We start from the raw sequence: 25924 nt of genomic DNA on the forward strand, positions 1-25924 counted from the left end.
TAATATTTTATTTTCTGAGGAAATAGAGCAAGAAAAAGGGGAGAAGTAAAGTAAAGATGGATGGTTGACATGACAAATCTGCAAAATCGGTATAAATTATGAAAAGTAGAGGGGAAAAAGGGTAACACAAAATACATAAATGATCTCCTGAGTGGGGGACAGTACTTATAGTGAAGACATTATGAGTTCCAAATGCTGGTACTAAGTATGCTTCAGTCAGCAGAATTTACTGCCAATTGAAGAGCACTGATGCAGGAGGGTCACCCAGGATTATACGGTACAGAGGAAAGAAGTTAGTATCTAGCTGGTCATTCAACATTGGGATTTAATCTAAAATAAAAACATCTTTGTTACCTATAAAGTAAAGCCACCTTAGAGCATAAATGCATGGTTCTAGAAATTTTGAGGGTCACAAGGTCAAATACAATCTCATGAAAGCTCTAGACCCATTACTCTCAAAATTGTATATAAATGTCAACAAAATCATACACTTAAAATATTTCACTGCATTAGAAATTAAATTTCTTTTGCTCAGACAACGAAAAACAAAACAATATTTCTAAAATAAAAAGGTCTTTTTGGATACAAAAATAAGTGATTACTTCTTTAAAAAGAGAAATAAGGACAATTTAGTACAAATGTAAACATCAAACAATTGTTATTTGACTCAGCTATTCAAAATATTCCAATTTTGCAGTGATCTCCAACTCAGAATTAGACTGATAAAATTTCTTGAATTGATGGCATACATGCTTAAAACCCTGATTCTCAGGGGTATAAATATAATGGTAAATGGACTTAGAATTAATGGAGTTCACTTTGCCATGGGAAAGTAACCTGAGACAACAAACAACAGCATTCACAACAACTTTTTTAGTTGAATCCATGTTCATTTGTTTCCCTTCTTCTTAAGTTTACGAGGTCATTTTTTGGCAACAATCAGATGTCTATGTCATCAAGGAAAGATTACAAACTCCCTTTTCAATTTTTGGGTCATCCAAGCGTGATTAGCCTTAAAACACGTTCTGCCATGTTTCCAATTTTCTGCAGATTTTTGCCAGCAGATGAATTTACTAGATACTGTCACTCTAAATTCACTTTGCAGAAGCACATCTTCCACCACTGGAAAATTCCCACAGAAGTCTGACCAAAAGAGCTTATGATTTTCAGCTGCATCCAAAATGCTGATTGTAACAAATTGATCTCAAAGTTTTACCTCATTCAGATATCCTAAAATACCTCCCAAGTAAGCCAAGCTAAGAATAAACTCATCCTTTCGAACTGTTCTAACAGTAGCTTTTCTTTTTCTCATAAACAAATAAATAAATAAGGAGACAGCTATCTAAACTGCAAAGGCATGTCATCAGGAAACCAACACCCTTTCACATTACAGGGGAATCCTATATTCTGTTTTCATTTCTTAAGAAAGCCCGTTGAAAAGGTTCAAGGTCATGGCATTGATAAAGCTGTAACTTTAAGTATGGTAAGGATTATTGTCATGTTCTTTGCCACCAATACAAGACAAGTCAATTGTAGAAACACATGAGTCATGAGCATTTGAAGTTCTTTCCTCACAGAAGCAGAAAAACCAGATATTTAGTCATGCATGGCAAGTTACTCCATCGAGGCATAGTGTACCAAGCTCATCTTTTACCGTGCTGAATACACCAAAAACCTTTCAGGTTTCCAAAAGGTACCTCACACATTTGGAATTTGTTATGCATCAGTATACACAAAACAGATGGAAACCAGAAACTAGCTGTGCTAAATAATGTTAGTCATTACATACAAATGTTCGTTGAAGGGAAAATGGCAAAACTCCCAATTTGACAATGATCTGCTTCAAAATATTAGAAGAAAGAGCCAGAAATTCTATAGCATATAATATCATCTGATCAACGTTGGGCCACAGGAAACAAAATTTTAGTGGCCAATACAAATCTTTTTATTTAACCTATTTGAAATCATCATTTTAAGGATCTCAACATATTGAAATTGACATACATTGACAGCTAATTAGAAAAAGTATGTATCTTATAAACAGAAATAATTACCGAAGCCAGTTTCTCTGTATTAACCTTTATATGATAAAATAGATTTGAAAATGATTCCATTTGTTTCTTCAAATATTTCTATAATTAGTAATATTTCTGTAATCATTTTCTATTAAGGGCATTAAAAAATCTTTAATTCAATTTAACTCCGTTACAAATTATCAAAAACTGTCTCAAAACTTAATGTGGTAAGGATTTCCCCTCGCTTTTTTCTACTATAGATCTCATAACTGATTGATAAACCATTGGGAAAAAGTAAATTCAATCTTTAATTAGCCCGTCAACTTAGATAAAATATACAAACAGTAAGAATAAGACTTGTGATAAATAAAACACCTGCCATGATCTGAATTGGTGCAGACACTGAGCAGTATGAGTCGCAGATATGCATAGCAAGCAAGCTTTGGAAGGCTTGAGCTGAAAGTTATTTCTTTCTATTTAATATTTTTAACACCTATGACATAAATAAAGTACCCTTATTTCCTAATTAGTATTAAATATTTTCTACACTTATTACTATCTCATTTTTTAATTTCAAAAATATTCTAGTAAACTAGAAAATGTCATAGTTAATGTTCAAAGGAAATAAATTATTTCCTTTCTTAAAAATCAGTATTTTCCCTAGTGTATTTCAATAGGCCTTGCTTCAATGGCCTAAAACTTCTGATGCAGCTTCTTCAAAATTGCTCATTCACATAATTCTCTCTTTAATACTTATATATTTTTAAGAACTATTAAAAACTAAATACACCTTCCAATGATTACTGTTCAAAATTTAATGATACAAAAAGCATCCGATGGCTTGAATTTTGAAGCATGCTTCCAACTTTCAAACCAAGTGTTTTTCAAGTTTTATTTCTGAGGTATTCTGTAAACAATACATTAGTTACTTACAAATTAAACATAATTCCCCAACAAATGTTCTCACATTTTACCACTTATAACCTTATGGAAAGTTTTACTTACTGAAACATTTTTCAGGTTCTTCTCAAAGGAGAAATGACAAGACTCTTTAGAAAAATTAAACTTGTATGCGTCAGCCGGTCCTGCTCCCAGCACCAACGCTTTTCGCAGCTCATCAATATATTTCTCTTTTTCCATTGCCATGTCACCAGCTTCTTGGGAAATTTCTAATTCAGAAACTATGGGAAACATTAATAAAGTTTTGAAATGAAAAATAAATTCTTAAATATGAGAAAATATTTGTTGCTACTCATGTATCACTTAGAACAGAATATCTAAGCAAAAAAGGAAAATCAATCCCCATACCACATATTTTCAATTCATTATGCTTTTTAACTGAACCGGCAATTTTTGAGAAATTCACTCATTTAGTCTCAAATCTCATCTGAAAAGCATTAGAATCCTGGCATTTCTTCTGTTCTCAGATGAAATACATGCATTGTAAATTACTATAGAAACTACCATTTTGAGTAATTGTTCCTAAAATCACAGCCAAATAAATTATCTCCTATAATCATTAATAAGCTCAATATTTTACTTCTTCCTTGTTGCAATTATAAAAAATCAGTCTGTATTTCTCACTCACATGAGCAGAGACAAATTAAACTAAAAGTGGAGTTCATACTTCTCATCACATTAAGTATGAAGGGAGGTGATGAAGAAGAGAAGGGGACTCATATATACCAAGTGCCCCTCCACTGTACACATTCTACGCACTATAGAATTTCCAGTTATTTCATCTGCGTATATGTAACTAATGTTTCACTCAGCTATTGAGATTTTTATTTCAATTAAATTTTTCAATTCTAGACAGTCGCATTGTTCCTTTTTCATAATATCCTATTCTTACACTACCCTGCCCTGCCTTTAAATATTTGAACGTTTTAAGCATATTTAAGATCTCTTTCAGAAGAGACCTTATTTATGAGTGGTTCCTGTGGTATTAATTCTGTTTCTTCTGTCTGATGACACATTCTCAATCTCTTTATTTCCTTCTTATGCTTTGTAAAGTTTGAGCATGGCTCACCTCCAGCCACTGTATCGAGTGCCCTGGGTAGCAGAGGTCTTAAATAAAGGTTGTTGGTTTGCCGTTGTTGGAGTCTCCACAGGTTTTACCAATTCTGGACCAGTTTGGAAGTCAATTTCTTAACTTGGTTTTTAGACTTAAGGCAAAGAGTTAAAATTTGACCCCTGTCCCAACACACAGATAAAGGAGGTTCTAATTTTTTCTTGGGACTTGTAGTCACTGATAGCCCTCAATGACCGATTTGATTCTATGCTACATCCCTGGCCAGAGAGTAGGGTTTGTTTTTTTTTTTAAGAAGATTTCAACAGAAGGATAGTCCTTTCAAGCTTCTTTCTTTATGGGGAGTTCAGCTCCAATTCCGTATAATTCTGTCACACTCAGGCATTACAATCACAACCATTTAGACATATATTTAGATCAGATGCTCCATAAACTTACAGTTGAGCTTTAGCTCCATTAACCACTTAGTTTTCAGATATCTCTTCATACATAACACCTAAGGATTTCCCTTCCTTACAGTTAAAAGACTATGTATCTGTTTTTTAAATTATAAGATTTATTCTAACATTTGTTTGAAATGTGTATGTGGTTGGGCAGTTTCTTGTGTCAATTCAGGCTATCAACAATGGTAGGGGAGACCCATATAGTCTACATTTTCATGTTTACACAATACATTTATCTATTTTATTCCTCATTACTATGAAAGTTAGACATTTTAATGTTATAAACGAGAAAACAGAATCAGAGAGATCAAGTGATGGTCTAGGGTCGTGGAGTAGCTAAGCGTGAGGCTGGGATTTGTATTTCTATCTCTCTGGTAGTTTTATCTTGAGATGAGACAGAGACATGGAAGACTAGAAATATTACTTCCTTCCATAATTTTGAAGAACACACTAAATGAAATATTAGTGAATATAAGCAAATTACAATTTAAAGAATCTCTAAAAATATAATATACTTTTTAAAAAGCTCTGGTATGTGTGCCATCAAGTGTCTGGAAGCCCCATGACAGGCAAAGAGAAAGGAAATCCATATATTTTGCAAGATCAATATTTGATGATAAGTTCTAATGGTAAACTATGACATAGCCTTTGAAGAGAGGTAAGAATGAAAATACCTTATATTCCTATGTGATTTTATAGCTTCTAAAGTACCTTTACATATTTTCTCTCTGAAGTACATGCATAATTAAGATGACAATCACTACCAAATCTACTGACCGTTCAAATACCCTATTAGTTCTGCCAAAAAAAAAAGGATAGATGCTTTAAATTTAAGGAATAATTTTATATATTTTTTTGTTTGGATTGCTTTGAAGCATTGTTAATACCAAGGGAGAACAATTATTTCATGGAAAAACAGGATACCAATCTGCAAAAGCCATTTTTAATGAAACCATAGAAAAACTTACAAGGAAATACAAAAGCAAATAAAGAAAACTCTATTGATAAAGAATCTACTCAAAAGAATTTTGAATTTCATTAACATGAAAAGATATCTAAAAATCTTTAATAGAATTTATTCATTCAATTATTAAAGAAATGCTTAATGAACATCTGCTATGTGCTAATAATCTGTTACTCTACCTATGAATGCTGTGATTACTATTATGAAATATTCCATTTTTGAGAAACAAAATATATGAAAGGAAATCATATTTATATTTATACTTATCCTTTAAAACAACATGTTAAAAAAAAGTACCAGTTTTAAAAAAACTTTTTTCCCTATCAAAAGTGAATGTGTTTGGGGAGTGGTAAAAAGAAAAAGCAGAAATATTGATCTCGAAAAAAATGAATGTGGGAACAAAAATAGTGAATGTGTGGGAGAGGAGAGACAAGACGGTGGGATAATGAGGTGTAGAACTTAGGGCAGCTAGTAAACAGCCAGGAACTGTCGGGAACAACTGTCTGAGAGACTTCAGTGACTGACACACACTGTACACCAGTTGGGAAGGGGCAGAATGGCCGAGATCCCCTGCAACACTGGAAGTCTCCCAAGCCATGCAGGTCGGAACCCCTCCCCTACTGGCACAGTAGGCTGTCTTGGATCACCAAGAGAAAAAGAAGCCCTCTTCAATAGGATCAAGGAAGGTAGCTTAACCAAGCTCCAATTGCAGAATTAACAAATTCAGAGTGCTTAATACAATCTCTGAGTACAGACAAACCTGGACAAAATACAAAAGGAACAGGGGAGTTTAACCCTGGCACGGAAGAGGTGGGGCTGCCAAAAAAAAACAAAAACAAAAACAAAAACCACAGAGACTTCTGGACTTAATCAAGCTCAAAATACTGGAAAAGGGCTGGGCCCCAAGAAAGGGGTCCACAGAGCCAGGTACCAATTCTGGCTCTTGATTGTCAAATCCAGGGACTAGGGTTCAACTCTGAAAATAATTACTTTTGTTTTCTCTGGGTTTTTTGTTTGTTTGTTTTCTGCTTTTTCCCTTCATAACAGCCCATTAGCCAGAACTGTGGGCATTCTTAGGCTTCAGTACTGCCCCAGGCAAGGGCAGAATTAAGGTCTGGGAAACAAAGTAATTAGTCAGGTGAAGGAGATAATTCCATAAAGGGGATATCTTTAAGTAGTCTCAACTGAGAGTAAGGGAAGGTAGCTCAGCCAAGTACTAATTGTGGTTTTAATTTCAGAAGAGAGGAGACAAGACTTATGGAAAAATAAAATAAAATTAGATAAAATAAAAAAAGAATAAAGGCAGAGGATTTTGGAGTCAGCCAAGCTGAGAGTACTGGAAGGGGGCTGAGCCCCAAGAAGGGGACACATAGAGATGGGTACCAATCTTTTACCGCTGAGCTCTGTCACATAATTTCGATATAGATCACCAAACATCTATGTTTAAGGTAAATATAAGTAGACCTAATTATTTGATAACAAAATAATTAGGAAAGTTTACTTTACTCTTGAGTGAACTTTAAACTATTCCAGAGATGGGTGGGATAATTTTCATATTGCCAGCAGCAATTCTTTATGTCACATAATGGTCATCAATCATTAACTTTGTGACTTAACCCTGTGACATAACCCTGCATAATGTCAGTGATGATCAACTATATGATAATTAGACCTAAGGAACATTCATTAGATAAAACATTGCTAATGGAAAAGAAATCAGTGCATTTAGTGTGGGGGAGATTAAAAGGAACCCAACATCCTTTTAAGTTCACTGAAATGAAAAGGGAAAAAATTTTTCCAAATTAAAGGTTACAGCAACCAAAAACGTATGCAAAACAAACAGTATGAGGTAAAAGGAAGGAAATTCATTTTCATGTTTCAATCATTTAATTGGTTTAATGTTCTTAATCACGTTACTGTCTATCTGTAAAATGCCAACTTAACATTTACGTAATGAGCCTTAACTAAACATGGAAACAAAGTTATAAAATTTGGTTTCATATTTTGTCCCTGAAATTTAAACAAGACAATAGAAATGAATAGTGAAAGGCATAAAACATATGCAAGTTTAAGGGTGCACAGGTGGAACAGTGGCAAAATATTTGCTTCCCATGTGAGCAACCCAGGTTTGATTCCTAGACCATGTGCCCTCATCCCCCCAAAAAATATGTAAGTCAAAAAAAAATTATGATATATTTGAAAAAAAAAAGAGCAAAGAAATTGCACTGTAAAATTTTCTGTTTGAAAATTTATATTTTTACTAGTGCATTTCCTAATATAACTAATGTAAATAGCTTGATTGAACACCATAAGTACTTGGAATCTTGGGTAGGACATGAGATTTTGTTGGTTTGTCCAGAGTGATGCCCCGATGAATCCCACAGTGATTTGATCAGTGAGTGGAAAAGTATCTACAGAGTTCCCTTCGGGGAATGGTGAGAACAGGGAGAAATTCAACTTCCCCAAGTTGAGTTCTTGATATTCTCACAAGCAGTGTGGACAACCAAAGCTACAGACTGAGCCCCCAGTCTTGGGGTTTGTTCATATGAAACTTAACCCCACAAAGGACAAGTCAAGTCTACTTAAAATTTAGGCCTAAGAGTCACCCCAAAAGAACCTCTTTTGTTACTCGGATGTGACCTCTCTCTCCAGCCAACACAACAAGCAAACTCACCACCCTCCCCGTCTACGTGGGACATGACTACCAGGGGTGTGGACCTTCCTGGCAACATGGGACAGAGATCCTAGAATGAGCTGAGACTTAGCATCAAGGGATTGAGGAAACCCCTAGAATGAGCTGACACTCAGCATCAAGGGATTAAGAAAACCTTCTCCACCAAAAGGGGGAAGAGTGAAATGAGACAAAGTGTCAATGGCTGAGAGATTCCAAACAGAGTCAAGAGGTTATCTTGGAGGTTATTCTTACGCATTAAGTAGATATCACCTTGTTGTTCAAGATGTAGTGGAGAGGCTGGAGGGAACTGGCTGAAAATGTAGAGCTGTGTTCCAGTAGCCATGTTTCTTGATGATAATTGAATAATGATATAGCTTTCACAATGTGACTGTGTGATTGTGAAAACCTTGTGTCTGATGCTCCTTTTATCTACCTTGTCAACAGACGAGTAGAAATACGGAATAAAAATAAATAATTGGGGGAACAAATGTTAAAATAAATTTAGTTTGAAATGCTAGTGATCAATGAAAGCAAGGGGAAGGGGTATGGTATGCATAATCTTTTTTTTCTGTTTTCGTTTTATTTCTTTTTCTGTTGTCTTTTTATTTATTTTTCTGAATTGATGCAAATATTCTAAGAAATGATGAATATGCAACTATGTGGTGATATTATGAATTACTGATTATATATGTAGAATGGAATGATCATATGTTAATGTTTTAGTTCATTTGTTGTTAAATTTTTTTTAATTAATAAATAAATTAAAAAAAAATTTCTGTTTGAAAACTTGTAGTCAAAATCTTAGCATACAGGGTGCATGGGTGGTTCAGTGATAGAATGCTCACCTTTCATGCAGGAGACCCGGGTTCGATTCCCGGACCATGCACCAGAAAAAAAACAACAATTCAGCATACAGAAATTCATATCACAATTTTCTCACACTAAATTTGATTCACTTTAAAGCAAACAGGTGGAATGCACGGAATTTATGATGTCAAATACAAATAAATATGAAACAAGTTTTCATTCAAAATATATTAACTCTAAAATGAAATGTTTCAAACTATTTTCTTTTTTTCTAACTATGTCTATTTAACTAGACCACTTTTCATTCATTCATTAAAAAACAAATTCATTGAGCCATGCATGAGCTAGTTACTGGTATAGATTCTCATACAGAGTGGTTAATAAAACAGTTACATTCCTTGCCCTCAGGGCAACTAATCTAATAAAACAATATACATATTAATAATAAGAGGAATAATTGACAGCACATTTTATATAGTATACAAATTTTTCTAAATTTCTGATTAAGATTCTAGAATCAATCAGAACACCCTTTTTTTCTAATCCTTAAGGATAAAAATTTTTAAACAACCTATTATTATCTCTTGCCTTGAGGAGTGAGGTATACTGACTAGAATAGAATGTTATGTCTTTCTTTGAAAATTAAGGCTATTGAAGCACCTCAAGGTCATCTGTCTGACCATAAATTCTCATTATACAAAACAATCCACCTGCCAATTAGAAATATCTAACTTATAAATACAGTATCACTAACGGTCAAGCAACCACTTCTCTCCAACCACTTCACTCTAGAACGGACCTCCTGTGCTGTTGTCAGAACTGCTCTCCTCTCCCAGATGACCCACATTAACCTACTGCCCTGGTCTTCAGCCCTACACATCCCATCACCCTAACACAAGAGCTACTTTCATCTGCCTGTACTTTCACCACACGTAGGATTAACCTGAAAAATCTTGATCCACCTCTGGACTCCTATACCCTATTTCTCTTACAAAGAAACTTACAGCTTGTTCTAGTTTGCAAGCTACCTGATGTGATGTACCAGAAATGGAATGGTTTTGAAAAAGTGGAATTTATTAAGTTGCAAGTTTACAGTTCTAAGCCTGTGAAAATATCCAAATTAAAACAAGGCTACAGAAATGTCCAATCTAAGGCGCCCAGGGAAAGATACCTTGGTTCCAGAAGGCCAATGGCATTCACAGTTTTTCTCTCAAATGGAAAGGCATATGGTAAACATGGCAATGTCTGCTAGCCCCTGTCCAGGCTTCTTGTTTCATAAACCTCCCCTGGGGGCATTTTCTTTCTTCATCTCCAAAGGTCTCTAGTTGTGTGGGCTCTCCTGGTTTACATAGCTCTTTCCAAAATGTTTCCTCTTTTAAAGAATACTAGTAAACTAATCAAGGCCCACCTTAAATGGGTGGAGTCACATATCCCTCTAATCAAAGGTTAATACCCACAATTGGGTGTGTGACATCTCTGTGGAGATAATCTAATCAAGTTTTCAACCTACAGTGCTGAATAGGGATTAAAGGAAATGGCTGCCTCCACAAGATGGATCAGGATTAAAACATGGCTTTTCTAGGGCACATAAATCTTCCAAATCAGCACACAGCTTAAATACATAACACAAATATTGCAAACATTATTCTTATAATTTCTTTATTTTACAACAATCATTATATCAAGACTTTTGTTCTCTGTTACAAAAGACAAAAAAAAAAATACTTGGAAGTATAAATTCAGTTTGGACTGTGTGATATAAACTAAATGTTATAACAAAGAAAGAACTTCACAATGTATTTGTCATTTTAAAGATTATATGAAAGAAGTCTCAACAAATTTTAGGGGATTATTTCAATAGCTGATACAATATATAAATATTATATAAAGTAATGTGACAAAATTGCTCTATCTAAAACATCATTCACAACATAACCCAAGGAATGGATGTCACAGAATTGTAGAGATAGTTCCTTTAAAACTTTCAGTTATTGTTTTAAAACTATAACTTTGCTACAGGAGTAAAACATAATTCTAAACTTTCTAACCTTACAACTTCCACGTTCCAAAAAAATTTAGGGCCATTAGCCTCTTTAAAAGATTACCACAAAAGATTTTTTTTAATTAAATAAAATTTATAAATTAGTAGCAAAAACCAAAAAAATCAATTTAAACCCAAATTACAAATTTTAGGATATGAGTTTTGTTTCTTTTATTTTAAGCATTTCATTTCTATTGCCCCCTTTCGTTTTTTCTCCCTCTCTTCTAAACAGATCTATTTTAAGTTTATACAAAAATCATGCAAAAAGTAGAGTTTCCATTCGAGTTCCCATAAACATCATATCATAGTTTTCTCTATTAATATCTTGCATTACTGTGCTATCTTTGTTACAACTGCTGTAACAATATTATTGTAATTCTAGGATTAACTATAGCCCATCGTTTACATTAGGGTTCACTGTTTGAACCGTACAGTCCTACGTTTGTTTGTTTTTCTGGTAACTTTTATATAACCTATAATTTTCCATTTATCCATTTTCAAAAACACAATACAGCAGTGTTAATTCTATTCAGAAAGTTGTGCCTCTATCATCATCATCCATTTTCTACACTTTTCCATCACCCCAAACAGAAACTCCATACCAACTAAACATGAACTCCCCATTTCCCACCTCTATCTAAGCACTGCTAGCCTGTATTCTACTTTCTGACTTCATGAATTTGCATATATGTTATTTCACATAAGTGAGATCATATAGTATTTGTCCTTTGTGTCTGGCTTATTTCACTCAGCATGATGTCTTCCACATTCATCCATGTTGTAGCATGCCATCAGAACTTCATTTTTATATGGCTGAATAATATTCTATTATATGTATTTTGTTTATTCCTTCTTCCACTGATGGACAGACACCTGAGTTGCTTCCACCTTTGGCAACTGTGAATAATACCCCAATGAACATCAGTGTGTAAATATCTATTCAAGTCCCTGCTTTCAATTCCTTTGAGTATATACCCAGAAGTGGGATGGCCAAGTCATATGGTAATTCTATACTTAACTTTCTGAGGAACTACCAAACTGTTTTTTTAGAATGACTGCACCATTTTACATTCCTACCAAGAATGTACAAAGGTTCCAATTTTTCCACATCCTCTCCAACCTTGCTATATTCTGTTTTTCAATATTAGCCATTCCAGTAGGTACAAAATGTATTTCATTGTGGTTTTGGTTTACATTTCCCTGATGGCTAATGACAGTAAACATCTTTTTATGTGCTGATTGTCCATTTGTATATCTTCTTTGGCAAAAGGTCTATTCAAATCTTTTCCCCAGTTTTGAAATTGGGTTGTTTGTCTTTTTGTGGGTCAGTTGTAGGATTTCTTTATATATTCTGGATATTAAACCCTTTCAGGTATATGGTTTCCAAATATTTTCTTCCATTCTATAAGCTGTCTTTTACTTTCCTGATAAAGTTTTTTGAAGCACAAAATTTTAATTTTGATTATGTCTCATTTATCTTTTTTTTTGGTGCTCTTGCTTTTGGTGTGAAGCCTAAGTTCTGATTACAAATGTAGTACATGCTCATTGGAAAATTATTCAAACAAAATAAGTGTACAAAGCAAAAAGAAAATCACAATCACTCCGTGCCTCCCAAGCTAACACAAACCCGTGGCCCAACCATCCTCTCCCTTTGCCTCCTAATAATACCCCCTCTGGGGTCCTAAGAAGAAATACATGCAAACAGGCCTGTTGATGTTTCCATATGGGCACCACTTAAAAAAAACTTTAGCCAAGTCCAAGCAATACAACTCAAATGTTAACCAGAATTTACTGGGCCACATGCTTATTCTCTAGCCTCTATTAACATGAAATATAGAAAATGGCATTAAATATTACAAATGTCTATATAAAATGGAAATAAGCAAAAGCACAAAAAATTTACCAAATATCTATTAAAGAAGCACTTTAATCTGGAGTATTACCAATGCTGAAGAATTGAACATTTTTTAAATTTTACTTTTAAAAAATTTGCTTTTAATATTACCTGTCAAAAAAAAAACATATATTACCTGTCCCGGTCCATGCTGACTGACCATCAGTAAGTGTAATAGCAAAACCAGAATCTAATGTTTTCTTCCAAGATACTTGTAGAAAATGAATTATATTGGGTTCTGAAGCAAGACAGATTCTGCTTATTTTTCTCTCCATTTCAGGTCACCTGTTAGAGAAGAATAAAATTAGAAGTTCTATAAAAAAACTATAACTCGTAAATAGCTACATTTTCTACACCGGTCTCTAAATGTTTCAAAATACCAAGGAAATAGGTAAATAATAAACAAAAACCTTTATACTAGATCTAGCCAACCACTGACCTCAGTAAGTCGTAATTTTGTTCAATATCAAAATTTAACAGGTGAGAAAGGAAAGTCACATAGATAAGTAAGTGACTTACCTGAGTCATGTGCCTAAATAAAAATTCCTATCTCCAACAATAAGAGTAAATTTTAGGGATGGGGCAAAATGAAGGCATAGTGAGGTGTGGAATTAAGTTCGACCTCCAGAGCAGCTAGTAAATAGCCAGGAGCAGTCCAGAACAACTGCTGGGGCCACATCAGTGACTAGACATGCAGTATAAACCAGTCTGGACCAGGCGGACCACCTGAGATCCCACACAGAACTGTGGGTCCCCCAAGCTATAGAGGCCGGCATCTCTCCCCCATGGACTTGTTCCCAGAGGGGAAAGGAAAAACTTTTCTAGCAGCAAGGGCGTAGCTCAACCAAGCCACAATTGTGGAACTAATTAACAAACCATGACTACTGAAAATAGACCCCCCAGTACAGATAAACCTAGAATAAGCATTAAAGGTAATAGGAGTTTTTGCCCTGGAAGAGAGGGGGCAGCACAGATGGAAAAAATAAAAACAAAAAACAGAGGTTTTTCAGTTGGACAACACAAAATACTGCAAAGGACTGGATCACATGAAAAGAGGGCACATAGAGCCTAGAGATACATAGAACCACATAACAACTGAGGCTCTTGACTGACAAAGCCAATGGCTGGGGGGGGGGGGGGGGGGGGGAAGGTCCTGCTGTGAAAAGGCTATGTTTTTGTTTCTTCTTTTTTAACAACTCATAACAAAACTGTAAGCCTTCTCAGGCTCCAACAGTGCCCCAGGCAAGGGTGAAATTAAGCTCCTCTGAGAAACAAAGTAACTAGTCAGGTGAAAGGAGTTCATTCCCTAAAGGATGCACCTTCCCGGGGAAAAAGGGCAGGCCCTCTCAAGTGGAATTCCTCCTTCAAGGAATTCAGGCCCCAGGGACTAGAAAGTGAAACAATTAATGCCAGCCTACAACCTCAACTCTTTCTCAACTACGGCCCTGGCAGCAAGAATCTGCTGAAATTAAAGGCACCACATTACTTTACACTGGTAGAAAGGCATGAGCAGACAAGCACCACAGGCTGAGCAGGATAGGAAAAGCACAGTCTAGAGGCTTCTTAGGAAAAACTGACCAACTGCCGGATGTCACCATCAGGGAAAATTGATGCTGGCAACTCTTTCCTCCTGAGATGTGGGCCAGTCTGGGATTGGAGAACCAATGCTAGACGTTTAGAATAAGTTGAACTGAATGTCTAAAAATAGAGAAAAAAGAGATCCAGTATGAAAATCCTAGGCAAAAGAGTGAAAAAAACTCCACAAAAACTAATTAAGGAAATCAAATGCTTAGATGCCAGCAAAAAATAATAAGTCATACTAGGAAAATCAAAGACATAGGACAGTCCAAGGAAGAAACCAAAAATTCAAACAAGATACAGGAGTTGGATTAACTAATTCAAGAATGTGTGAACAGACATGGAAGAGCTCATCAAAATTCAAATCAACAGGTTGATGGGAGGATATAAAGAAGACATAGGGTGAACAAAAAAAAGAAATGAAAAGTTCAAAACAACAAGTTACAGAACTTAAGGGGAATGAAAGGAACAATAGAAGAGATGAAAAAATTGAAAAGAAGAAATTGCTAGAGAAATTAGTAGCACTCTGGAGTTGAATGAAAATGAGAATAAAACTTCTCAGAACTTATGGGATGCGGCAAAGGCTGTGCTAAGATGGAAATTTATTGCCCTAAATGCCTATATTAAAAAACAAGAAAGAACAAACATCGACTTAACAGCACACCTGGAGGAACCTGAGAAAGAACAGCAAACTAACCACAAAGCAAATAGGAGAAGAGAAATAAAAAGATTAAAGCAGAGATAAATGAATGGGAGAACAAAAAGAACAACAGAAAGACTCAATAAAACCAAAAGTGGTCCTTTGAGAAAATCACTAAAATTGATGGGTTACTAGCAAGACTGACAAAGAAAAAAAAAAGAGAGAGAGAGACAGGATGCAAATAAACAAAATCAGAAATGAGAAGGGGTGCATTACCACAGACCCTGAAGAAATAAAAGAAATCATAAGAGGATACTATGAACAACTATACACCAACAAACTAGACAACTTATATGAAATAGACAAATTCCTGGAGACGCACAAACAACCTACACTGACTCAGGAAGAAACAAAAGATCTCAACAAACCAATCACAAGTAAAGAAATTCAATCAGTTATCAAAATCTTCCTACAAAAGAAAAGCCCAGGGTCAGATGGCTTCACAGGGGAATTTTATCAAACATTCCAGAAAGAACCAATACCAATGTTGCTCAAACTTTTCCAAAAATCTGAGGAAAAAGGAACCCTACCTAACTCATTTTATGAAGCTAATATCATTTTAATACCAAAACTGGGTAAAGATGGAAAGGAAAACTACTGGCCAATCTCCCTAAAAAAAATAGAGGCAAAAATTCTCAATATAATATTAGCAAATAGAATCCAACAGCACATTAAAAGAATGATACACCTTGACCAAGTGGGGTTTATACCAGGAATGCAAGGATGGTTTAACATAAGAAAATTAATATAATATAGGATGAACAAATCAAAAGGGAAAATTCACATGAACATCTCAATTGATGCTATAAAAGCAATCAACAAAATTCAGCATCCTTTTCTGATAAAAAATACTTTAAATGATAGGAATCAAAGGAAACTACCTCAATATGAAAAAGGAAATATATGAAAAACTGTTAGCCAGCATCGTACTCAATGGAGAGAGACTGAAAGCCTTCCCCCAAGACCTGAAACAAGACAGGGATGCCCATTATCACCACTATTATTCAACACTGTCCTAGAAGTTCTAGCTAGAGCAATCAGGCAGGACAAAGAAATAAAAGGCATCCAAATTGGAATGGAAGAAGTAAAACTCCCATTATTTGCAATGATATGATACCATACTTGGAAGATCCTGAGAAATCCACAGCAAAATAACTCGCACCAATAAACAAATTCAGTAGGGTGAAGGGATATAAAATTAATGTGCAAAAAATCAGTACCATTTCAATACACAAGCAATGACCTAGCTGAGGAGTCAGTTAAAGAAATAATTCCATTCAAAACAGCAACTGATCAATTTCCCTGCCATTGAATATGAAGGCTAAATATAGTTAAGATGTCAATTCTCCCGAAATTGATCTACAGATTCAACACAGTACCAATCAAAATTCCAACAACCTATTTTGAAGATTTGGAAAAGCAAACTACCAAATTCATCTGGAAGGGAAAGAAACCCTGAATAGCTAAAAGCATCCTAAAAAAGAAGAATGAAGTGGGAGAATTAACACTCTGACTTTAAAACCTATTATAAAGTCACAGTGGTCAAAACAGCATGGTACTGGGTGGGTCACGGTGGCTCAGCAGGTAAGAATGCTTGCCTGCCATGCCTGAGGACCCGGGTTTGATTCCTGGTGCCTGCCCATGTAAAAAAAAAAAAAAAAAAAAAAACAGCATGGTACTGGAACAAAGATAGAAGCACTGACCAATGAAATCGAATCAACCACCAAATCTATGGTAAACTCATTTTTTACAAGGCCCCCAAATCCTCTAACTGGAACAAAACAGTCTTTTCAATAATTAGCCATGGAAGAACTGGATATCAATAGCCAAAAGAATGAAAGAGGACCCCTATCTTACACCCTACACAAAAATTAACTCAAAGTGGTTCAAACACCTAAATATTAGAACTAGTACCATAAAGCTTCTAGAAGAAAACGTAGAGAAGCATCTTCAAGACCTAGTAATAGGAGGTGGCTTGCTAAACTTTACACCCAAAGCACAAGCAACAAAAGAAAAAATAGATAAATGAGAATTCCTCAAAATCAAATGCTTCTGCACCTCAAAGGACTTTGTCAAAATGGTGAAGAGGCAGACAACTCAATGGCAGAAAATATTTGGAAATCACATATCAGACAAAGGTTTGATTTCCTGTATATACAAAGAAATTACACAACTCAACAACAAAAGAACAAACAACCCAATTATAAAATGGGCTAAAGATATTAATAGGCATTTTTCTAAAGACCAAATACAGATGGCTCAAAAGCACATGAAGAGATGCTCATTTTCACTAGCTATAAGGGAAATGCAGATCAAGACTACAATGAGATGCCACCTCACACCTATAACAATGGCTGCTAACAACCATATAACAAACAGGAAACTAAATGTTGGAGAGAATGTGGAGAAACTGGGACAATTATGCACTGCTGGTAGAATGTATAATGGTGCAGCCACTGTGGAAGACTGGTGGTTCCTTAGGAAACTAAATATCGAGTTGCCTTATCACCCAGCAATAGCACTACTTGATATATACCCAAAAGAGCTAAAAACAAAGACACAAACAGATATTTGCACACCGATGTTCATAGCAGCATTATGCACAATTGCCAAAAGATAGAAACAAACCAAATGCCCAACAAAAGAAGAGTGGATCAACAAAATGTGGTATATACCTACGACGGAATATTATGCAGCAACAAGACAAAATGACGTCCTAAAGCACATGACAAGATGCGTAAGCCTTGAGAACATAATGTTGAGCAAAACTAGTCAGACATAAAAGGATAGATATTGTATGATTCCACTTCTTTGACCAGCATAAAGTTACAATGAGAATATAGGGTTCTTAAAGATAATAGAATCTAGAGATGGGTGAACTGTTAGATAATGAAATTGAATTTCAATGTAAGGGAACAGATAGGAGCAAAGGTGATTCCCTAGTGGGTCAAGTAGTAATATTCCCATATTGAAATGAACAAGATTGAAAAGGGTTGTATAGACCTATGCGTCCCATGATTTACACTAGAAATATGAATTAGTTCTTGCAACAATTACTTCAAAGGTATGATTCTTGTATAAAGAGTGTTTAAGTCCAGGGTACAGGAGGAAAGCTGCTATTGCACATGCTATGAGCTATGTTCAAAAGAAAACCATCAGCGCTACCACAGCAACAGCAGAGGTAAATAATGGAGTGAGGGACAAGAGTCAAAAGGAGGTTTAGATTTCTTATTTGGTAAAGGTGTGTTTATTCATTTTCTTTCTCTTGGGAACAATGAAATTACCTAAAATTGAGAATGTTGATGGACTGTAGACTTTGGGCCCTCTACATAATGCCTGATGAATAAAGGTGGCTGAAAGATGCACTGATGGAGAAATAGATTGGCAAAAGATCATGTATACTTATGAATGAAGGTTGTGCTGATGCAAAAAGGAACAAAGTCCTGAGGCATCCAACAATAGGAATGAACATGTGGGACATTTGGTGAGACAAAATAAACCAGAAACAAAAGAACAACAATGTATGGTCACCTTTAGAAAATGCTTATAAGAAAACAGAGGCCTAGATTATAAGCTCTTAGAGAAGACACCTTAAGTCCAGAGTACTGATTATTATTTCTGGATTTTCATAAGCTGTTTTATATATATAACCTGATATTTAGAGATACGAATGAAGCCGAACAGGTTGGGGTTAAAGTAATTCAAAACATAGGAGTAAGGAAGACAGTGTCTATATTTTAGAACTACACATACTCTTTGAGACCAGTGAAAGAAAGGTTTATTTGATCTGGAACTGAAATTTTCTGCAGTGCATAATCTAATTTAACCTATCTGTATAGCTCATTTGAACAACTGAAACACAGGGAGCCCAGAATAAGAAAGAGGTCCTTTAATCCTGGATAGATTATTGTAATGCCTGGAAATATCCTAGAATATATTAAGCAGATAATCCAAAAGTCCCCTGAGGGAGGAGAGAAAGACTATGGAACTACTAAATCTTACCATCAGGGAATCCCCCTGATACTGTGTCAAACTTTAAAACCACTCAAATCAACAGGCCATGCCCTCAATCATGCAGCTTACTCTTGTGAAGCTTATGTAGACAGCGCAGAAGCTTAGGCTACTTATAGGCATGCCTAAGAATTACATCAGGAGGACCTCTTTTATTGCTCAGATGTGGCCTCAGTCTCTCTAAGCCCAACTCTGCAAGTGAAATCATTACCCTCCCCCCTACATGGGTCATGACATCAAGGGTGAAAGTCTCCCTGGCGACTTGGGAGGTAACTCCCAGGGATGAATCCAGACCTGGCACCTTGGGATCAACAATTTCATCCTGACCAAAACAGGGAAAAGAAGTGTAACTAATAAAATATCAGTGGCAGAGAGAGTTCAAATAGAGTCAAGAGGTTACTCTGGGGGTTACTCTACACAAACTTCAGTTAGACCTTGCTACCTATCATAACCTACCAACTCCTAACCAGGACCATTCCAGTCAATCCTAAAGAGCACCTAGGGCAATATATAAGATTCCACAAGGGTTCCATGCACTAGAATAACTTTCCAGAAATCTACAACCTCCAGATGTGTCCCAGGTCCAGATAAGTCCTAAAACCTAGCTCAGCCTCTCCAGAACATCAGATAGTTCCATCTCCCTACCCCATATTAGTGACAGACCCTTCCAATATCAAAAAATTTGAATTGTCATAGCCCAAACACCCCTAAACAGAGGTATGGAAAGATCAAAGGTGATGGTGGAGTTATACATAGAAGATAGGATTTAACAAATGAATATGCATGCTGAATCAACTGAATTGATATCTCTTAGTCTCCAGTATTTTAGAGCAACTAGAAATAAAAACCTAAAATTGTGAGATTGTAACCCATGTCAAAGTCTGTAACATGTTCTACAAGTAATTGCAGTGCTGTGCTTTGAAATTCATAGCTTTTTTTGTATATATGCTATTTTTCACCAAAAAAGAAGGGAAAAAGTTTATTGTGATGATAAAAACAATATTTACATCCTCTAGCCTCCTACATTCTGGAGCAGCTAGAAGGAAAAATATGAGAGGATCACATGGTAGCCCATGAGAAACTCTTGGATCTGTCCTGTAACCAGCAGTTGAAGAGTGCTTTGAAAACTATTGCTTATTTATGTCTTTGCTTTGTATATATGTTATACCATACAATAAAAAAAAGTTAAAAAAAACAATTAGATGTTACACATAAAATCCAAAAGACAAAATGGTAGACAAAAGTATTGCCTTTACAGGAATAACACTAAATGCTAATGGATTAAAATCCCCAATCAAAAAAAAAAAATCCCCAATCAAAAACATACACTGGCAGAATGGATTAAAAAACAGGACCCATCTATATGCTGTCTACCAGAGACCCATTTTAGACAGAAGGACAAAGGTAGATTGAAAATGAAAGATTGTGAAAAGATAACTTCATGCAAACAACAATCAGAAAAGATCTGGAGTAGCTATACAAATATCCAAGAAATTAGACAACAAATGTAAAATAATTAAAAGAGACAAAGAAGGACACTATGTATTTAAAAAAGGAACAATTCAACAGGCAGACACAACAATCATAAATATTTATGCACTGTACCAGAGTGCTCCACAATACCAGGCAAAAACTGGCAATACTGAAGATAAAGATACCTCTATTATAATAGTTGGAGACTCCAATTCCACACTCTCATTAATGGATACTACATAGACAGAGGATCAGTAACGAAGCAGAACTTGAATAATGCAATAAATGAACTAGATTTAACAGACATTTACAGAACATTACACCCCACAACAGCAGAATACACATTTTTTTCAAGTGCTCACAGATCATTGTCAAGGATAGACCATATGCCGGGTCACAAAGCAAGTCTCAATAGATTTTAAAAGATTGAAATAATACAAAACACTTTCTTGGATCATAATAGAATGAAGTCGGAAGTCAATAACAGGTAAACGGCCAGAAAATTCACATATATATAAGGGCTAAACAATACACACTTCAACAGCCAGTAGGTCAAGAAGAAATTACATGAGCAATCAGAGAGAGAGAGAGAGAGTCTTTTGTATAACTACTTGTTAAAGTGCTCTTGGAAATTTATTGCTTTTATTGTGTATATGTTATTTTTCACAATTAAAACAAAAATATTAAAGAAAAAGGGTAAAAGACACGAACATTCACTTCTCAAAAGAGGAAATAGAAATGGCTAAAAGGCACATGAAAAGATGTTTAACTTCATTGGCTATTAGGGAAATGAAAATCAAAACCACAATGAGATATCACTTCACACCCACTAGAATGGCCATTATCAAAAAAAAAAAAAGAAAGAAAACGATAAGTGCTTGGAGGATGTGGAGAAACATGTATCCACTGTTGGTGGAAATGTAAAATAGTACAACCGCTCAGGATCGCAGTTTGGTGATTCCTCAGGAAGCTAAGTGTAGAATTGCCATATGATCCAGCAATTCCATTACTAGGTATATATTCAGAGGACCTAAGGGCAAGGACACAAATGGACATTTGTACATCAGTGTGTATAACAGCATTATTTACAATTGCCAAGAGATGGAAACAGCCCAAATGTCCATCAACAGAGGAGTGGCTAAACAAGCTGTGTGTGTATATATATATATATATATATATATATATATATACACACACATATGATAGAATATTACACAGCTGTAAGATAGAATAAAGTCATAAAACATATAACAATGTAGATGAAACTTGAGAAGCTTATGCTGAGTGAAATTAGCCAGAAATGAAAGGGCAAATACTGTATGGTCTCACAAATATGAATTGGAAAATTTCAGTTAAGAACACAGGTTATCAGGAGATAGAAATAGGGTAGAGATTGGGCAATGGGTGCTGAAAGAATACAGATTGTACAATCAGAAAATGCACAATACTACCTGACTGTAGCACAATAATATAAGTACTGAATGAAGCTGAATGTATGACAGGAGAAGGGCTGGGGGCACATATTAGACCAGAAGAAAAGACAGATGGTAAAGATTTGAGATGGTATAATTTAGGAACGTCTCGAGTGGACGATGATGGTGACTGGCTGTAAGAATAAAAAAATGTTTTTGCATGAGGGAGAACAAGTGAATGTAAATATTTCAGGGTGTTGAAAACAGATGGCATATGAGAAAAAATAAAACCAATGCAAGCTAAGGTCTATAGTCAATAGTAACATTGTAATATGGTTCCACTGAATGTAACAAAGGCATTATGCCAAATCTAAATGTCAACAGGCTGGGGACATGGGGAAGGATATGGATTCTTTGTGGGGAAAAAAGGGAAATGTCTCAGATAGGTTGTGGTGGCGAAGGTAAGTCTATACACAGCGCAGAGAAAGAGATGTGCCTATTCACTGTCGATAGGGAAGCTGAGAGGTACATCCCTTGGAGGACAGTGTGGTGGTTCCACAGGAGGCTAGGGGTGGGGTTGCCATATGATCCTGAAACCATGTTGCTCAGCATATACCTGGAGGAACTGAGTGTGGGGACTGGAATGGACATTTGCACACTGGTGTTTATGGCAGCAGTGTTCGCAATCCACAATGGATGGAGGCGGCTTAAGGGTATGAGTGAAGAATGGAAGGTGGAATTATGGTGTATTCACACAACAGACTACTAAACGGCTGCAAGAAGGAATGAAGTTGCGAGGCATGCAACTAGGTGAATGAACCTCAAGGACTGCATGTTGAATGAAATGTCAAAAACAAAAAGGCAAATTTTATCATTCCTCACTCATATGGAATAAATATAAAAACTCAGTGAACTAAAGTTGAGAACATGGGTTATCAACTTGAGGCCTTTTGTAAAGGGTCCTATACATCCCCAACATATCCCAGAGTAATCTGGGAAGTGAATAAAGAAGTATTTGCAAAGTCCCTTTGGAGCACTGGGGAGAAAAGGGGAAATATTGTACTTCCCCATTTGGAGAATTTCTGATACTCTCACAAGCAGTGGAGACAATCAAATTAATAGGCAAAGTCCTATTAATTTGACCCTTGGGGTTCACTCCTATGAAACTTATTCCTGAAAAGGATAGGCTAAGTCTATTTAAAATTAGTCCTACGATTCAGCCCCAAAGAACCTCTTTTGTTGCTCAGATGTGGCCTCTCTCTCTAAGCCAAGGAGGCAAGTGAACTCACTGTCCTGTCCCCATCTATGTGGGACATGACTCTCACAGGTATAAATCTCCTTGGCAACATGGGACAAGAATCCTGGGATGGGCCAGGACCTGGCATCAAGGAATTGAGAAAGCCTTCTTGAACAAAAGGGAGAAAAAATGAGACAAAGTTCCAGAGGCTGAGAGATTTCAGAGTTGAGAGGTAATCCTGGAGGTTTAGTCTTGTGCATTACATAAATATTCCTTCTTAGTTTATGGTGTGTTGGAGTGGATGGAGGGAAGTACCTGAAACTTTGAGCTGTGTTTTAGTAGCCTTGATTCTTTTTTTTTTTTCAACTTTTTATTGCATGGTATAACATATATACAAGCAAAGAAATTAAAAACCAACAGTTTTCAAAGTGCTCTTCAACAATAGTAGCCTTGATTCTTGGAAACAATTGTATAGAGATACAGCTTTTACAATGTGATGGTGGGATTGTGAAAACCTTGTGTTTTTATTTTTATCCAGGGGATGGATAGATGAGTAAAAAATATGGATAAAAATTAAATAAATGATAAGGGGGACAAAGGATAAAATAAATTGGACGGATGGAAATACTAGCGGTCAATGAGAGGGAGGGGTAAGGGTTTGGTATATATGAGTTTTTTTCTTTTTTCTTTTTATTTCTTCTTCTGGAGTGATGCAAATGTTCTAAAAAAGACCACGGTAATGAACGCACAGCTATTGTGATGATATTGTGAGCCACTGATTGTACACCATACACAGAATGTCTGTGTGTTAAGATTTATCAATAAAGATAGTAAAAAAAATAAAAAAGGCAAATTTTACCTTTCCTTTTCCCTATAAATCAACAATCTCTTTCTCTGTAACAAATGTAAGGACCACAAATGGGCAAAAGAAATGGTCATGAGACCATGGGTAAGTGACCTGGGAATAATTTCAGCACTTGAATGTAATTGTAATTAGTGAAGATAAATTTGATCAAGTATAATTTCTGTCTGGTGAAAGGCTGTGTGAAATGAAAGGAAGACTAAGCACAAAGCATAGAAAAGGAAAATCTCAAACACAAGAGGTGGCAGAACCCATATATGCCTTACTCTGAAAAGGGGTTACCCAGGACTAGTAACTCAAACACTGTCTACTAAGCCAGAAGCACCCCTATAATGGAGGGGGGTATTTTGAGCTATCACGGCTTGAGGGCAATAAATTTTTTTTGCATTTTTAAAACTTCATATTAAAGTATTCCATACGGGCAGAAAGTACATATATCATAGCAATACAACTTGATGAGTTTGACAATTTGAACAAACACATGTAAGCAGCACCTGGATCAAGAGGCAGAACATTACCACGCCAGAATTCACTCTCACACTCCCTCCTTCCAGACACTACCTACCCAGAAAACCACTATGCTGACTTCCAACAGAGATTAGAGTTTTGAGTTCTTTTGTACTTTATGTAAATAAAATTATACAGGGTTCTCTTTTGTGTCTGGCTTCTTCTGTTCAACAAAACATCTGAGAGATGCATCCACACTGTTTCTTATATTGTGGATCATTCTCGTGGCTCTATAGTAACTCTATGTGGACAGAGTAAAATGTATCCATTTTCCCAAAGGTAGACATTTGGATGGTTTGCAAGTTTTGTCTATTACAAACAGTGTTACTAAAAATATTCTAGCAAATACCCATGCATTTTTGTTGAGAGTATACCTATGAGTGGAATTGCTAAATCATAAGACATCACCTATGTTCACTTTTAATACTATGCTACCAAACAATTTTCCAAAATGGTTGCAGCAATTTACACTCATAATATATGAATGCTGGTGGTTAGAAACCTTGTAAACATTTCTCACTTTTTAAATTTTAGATACTTGTTGGGTATGTAGTGGTATTGTTTGGTGGCTTTATTTCAGATTTCCATGATAAGTAAAGGATGTTGAATCCTTTTCATATATTTACTGGCCATTTGAACATTCTGTTTTATAGCATGACTGCTCATCCTTGACAATATTTTTATTCAGTTCTCTTTTTCTTACTGATTTTTATTAGTTCTGTATCTAATCTGGATATGAGTACTTTAAATAGATATATTTATCGTGTATAAAATATATATACATATTTGTATGTATATGTGTATATATACATTTGACTTTCTAAGCTTGAATATGTTTCCCACTCTGTGAGTTACCTCTTCACTCTCATAACAGTGCCTTTGGGTGGAAAATTCTTAATTTAATGAAGTACAATTTATCTTTTTTTAATGTTACAGTCAACACTGTTTACATCCTGTTTGAGTACTCTTTGGTCACTAAAATGTTCTCCTACATGTATCTAAAAGTTTTGTCATTACATTTTACACATTTAAACCTTTAATCCCTCTGGAGTTGAATTTTGTGTAGGGTGTTCAATAGTGGTCAAAATACATAATTGTTACATGGAAATCCAATTCACTAGTACTATTTACTGAGGACAATACTTTCCCGAATAAATTCTAGTATTACCTTTGTCATAAATCATACAATCATACATGTGAGGGTATGTTTCTAGATTCTTTATTAGGTCCCATTCGTCAATTTGTGTATCCATATGCCAATTCTACACTATCTTAAT

General features: G+C 35.5%; 1 protein-coding gene across 11 annotated transcripts in view; it reads right to left on the bottom strand.

The window, feature by feature from the left end:
- The window catches only part of LOC143665614 (DNA repair protein XRCC4-like), a 283083-nt gene that overhangs the window by 231003 nt on the left and 26156 nt on the right, over positions 1-25924 (bottom strand). For 8 of the 11 annotated variants that reach the window (XM_077139218.1, XM_077139215.1, XM_077139216.1 and 5 more), the window contains exons 3-5: positions 14446-14565; positions 13004-13152; positions 3021-3196 (exon numbers count right to left, since the gene is read on the bottom strand). In XM_077139218.1, coding sequence (XP_076995333.1) covers positions 3021-3196; positions 13004-13142 — 315 coding nt within the window. In that variant the 5' untranslated portion in view covers positions 13143-13152; positions 14446-14565. The remainder of the gene's footprint in view (positions 1-3020; positions 3197-13003; positions 13153-14445; positions 14566-25924) is intronic. The other 3 variants (XM_077139212.1, XM_077139210.1, XM_077139211.1) reach the window with 1 other exon arrangement.

This window comes from Tamandua tetradactyla, chromosome 21, assembly GCF_023851605.1.
Source record: "Tamandua tetradactyla isolate mTamTet1 chromosome 21, mTamTet1.pri, whole genome shotgun sequence".
Lineage (NCBI taxonomy): Eukaryota > Metazoa > Chordata > Mammalia > Pilosa > Myrmecophagidae > Tamandua > Tamandua tetradactyla.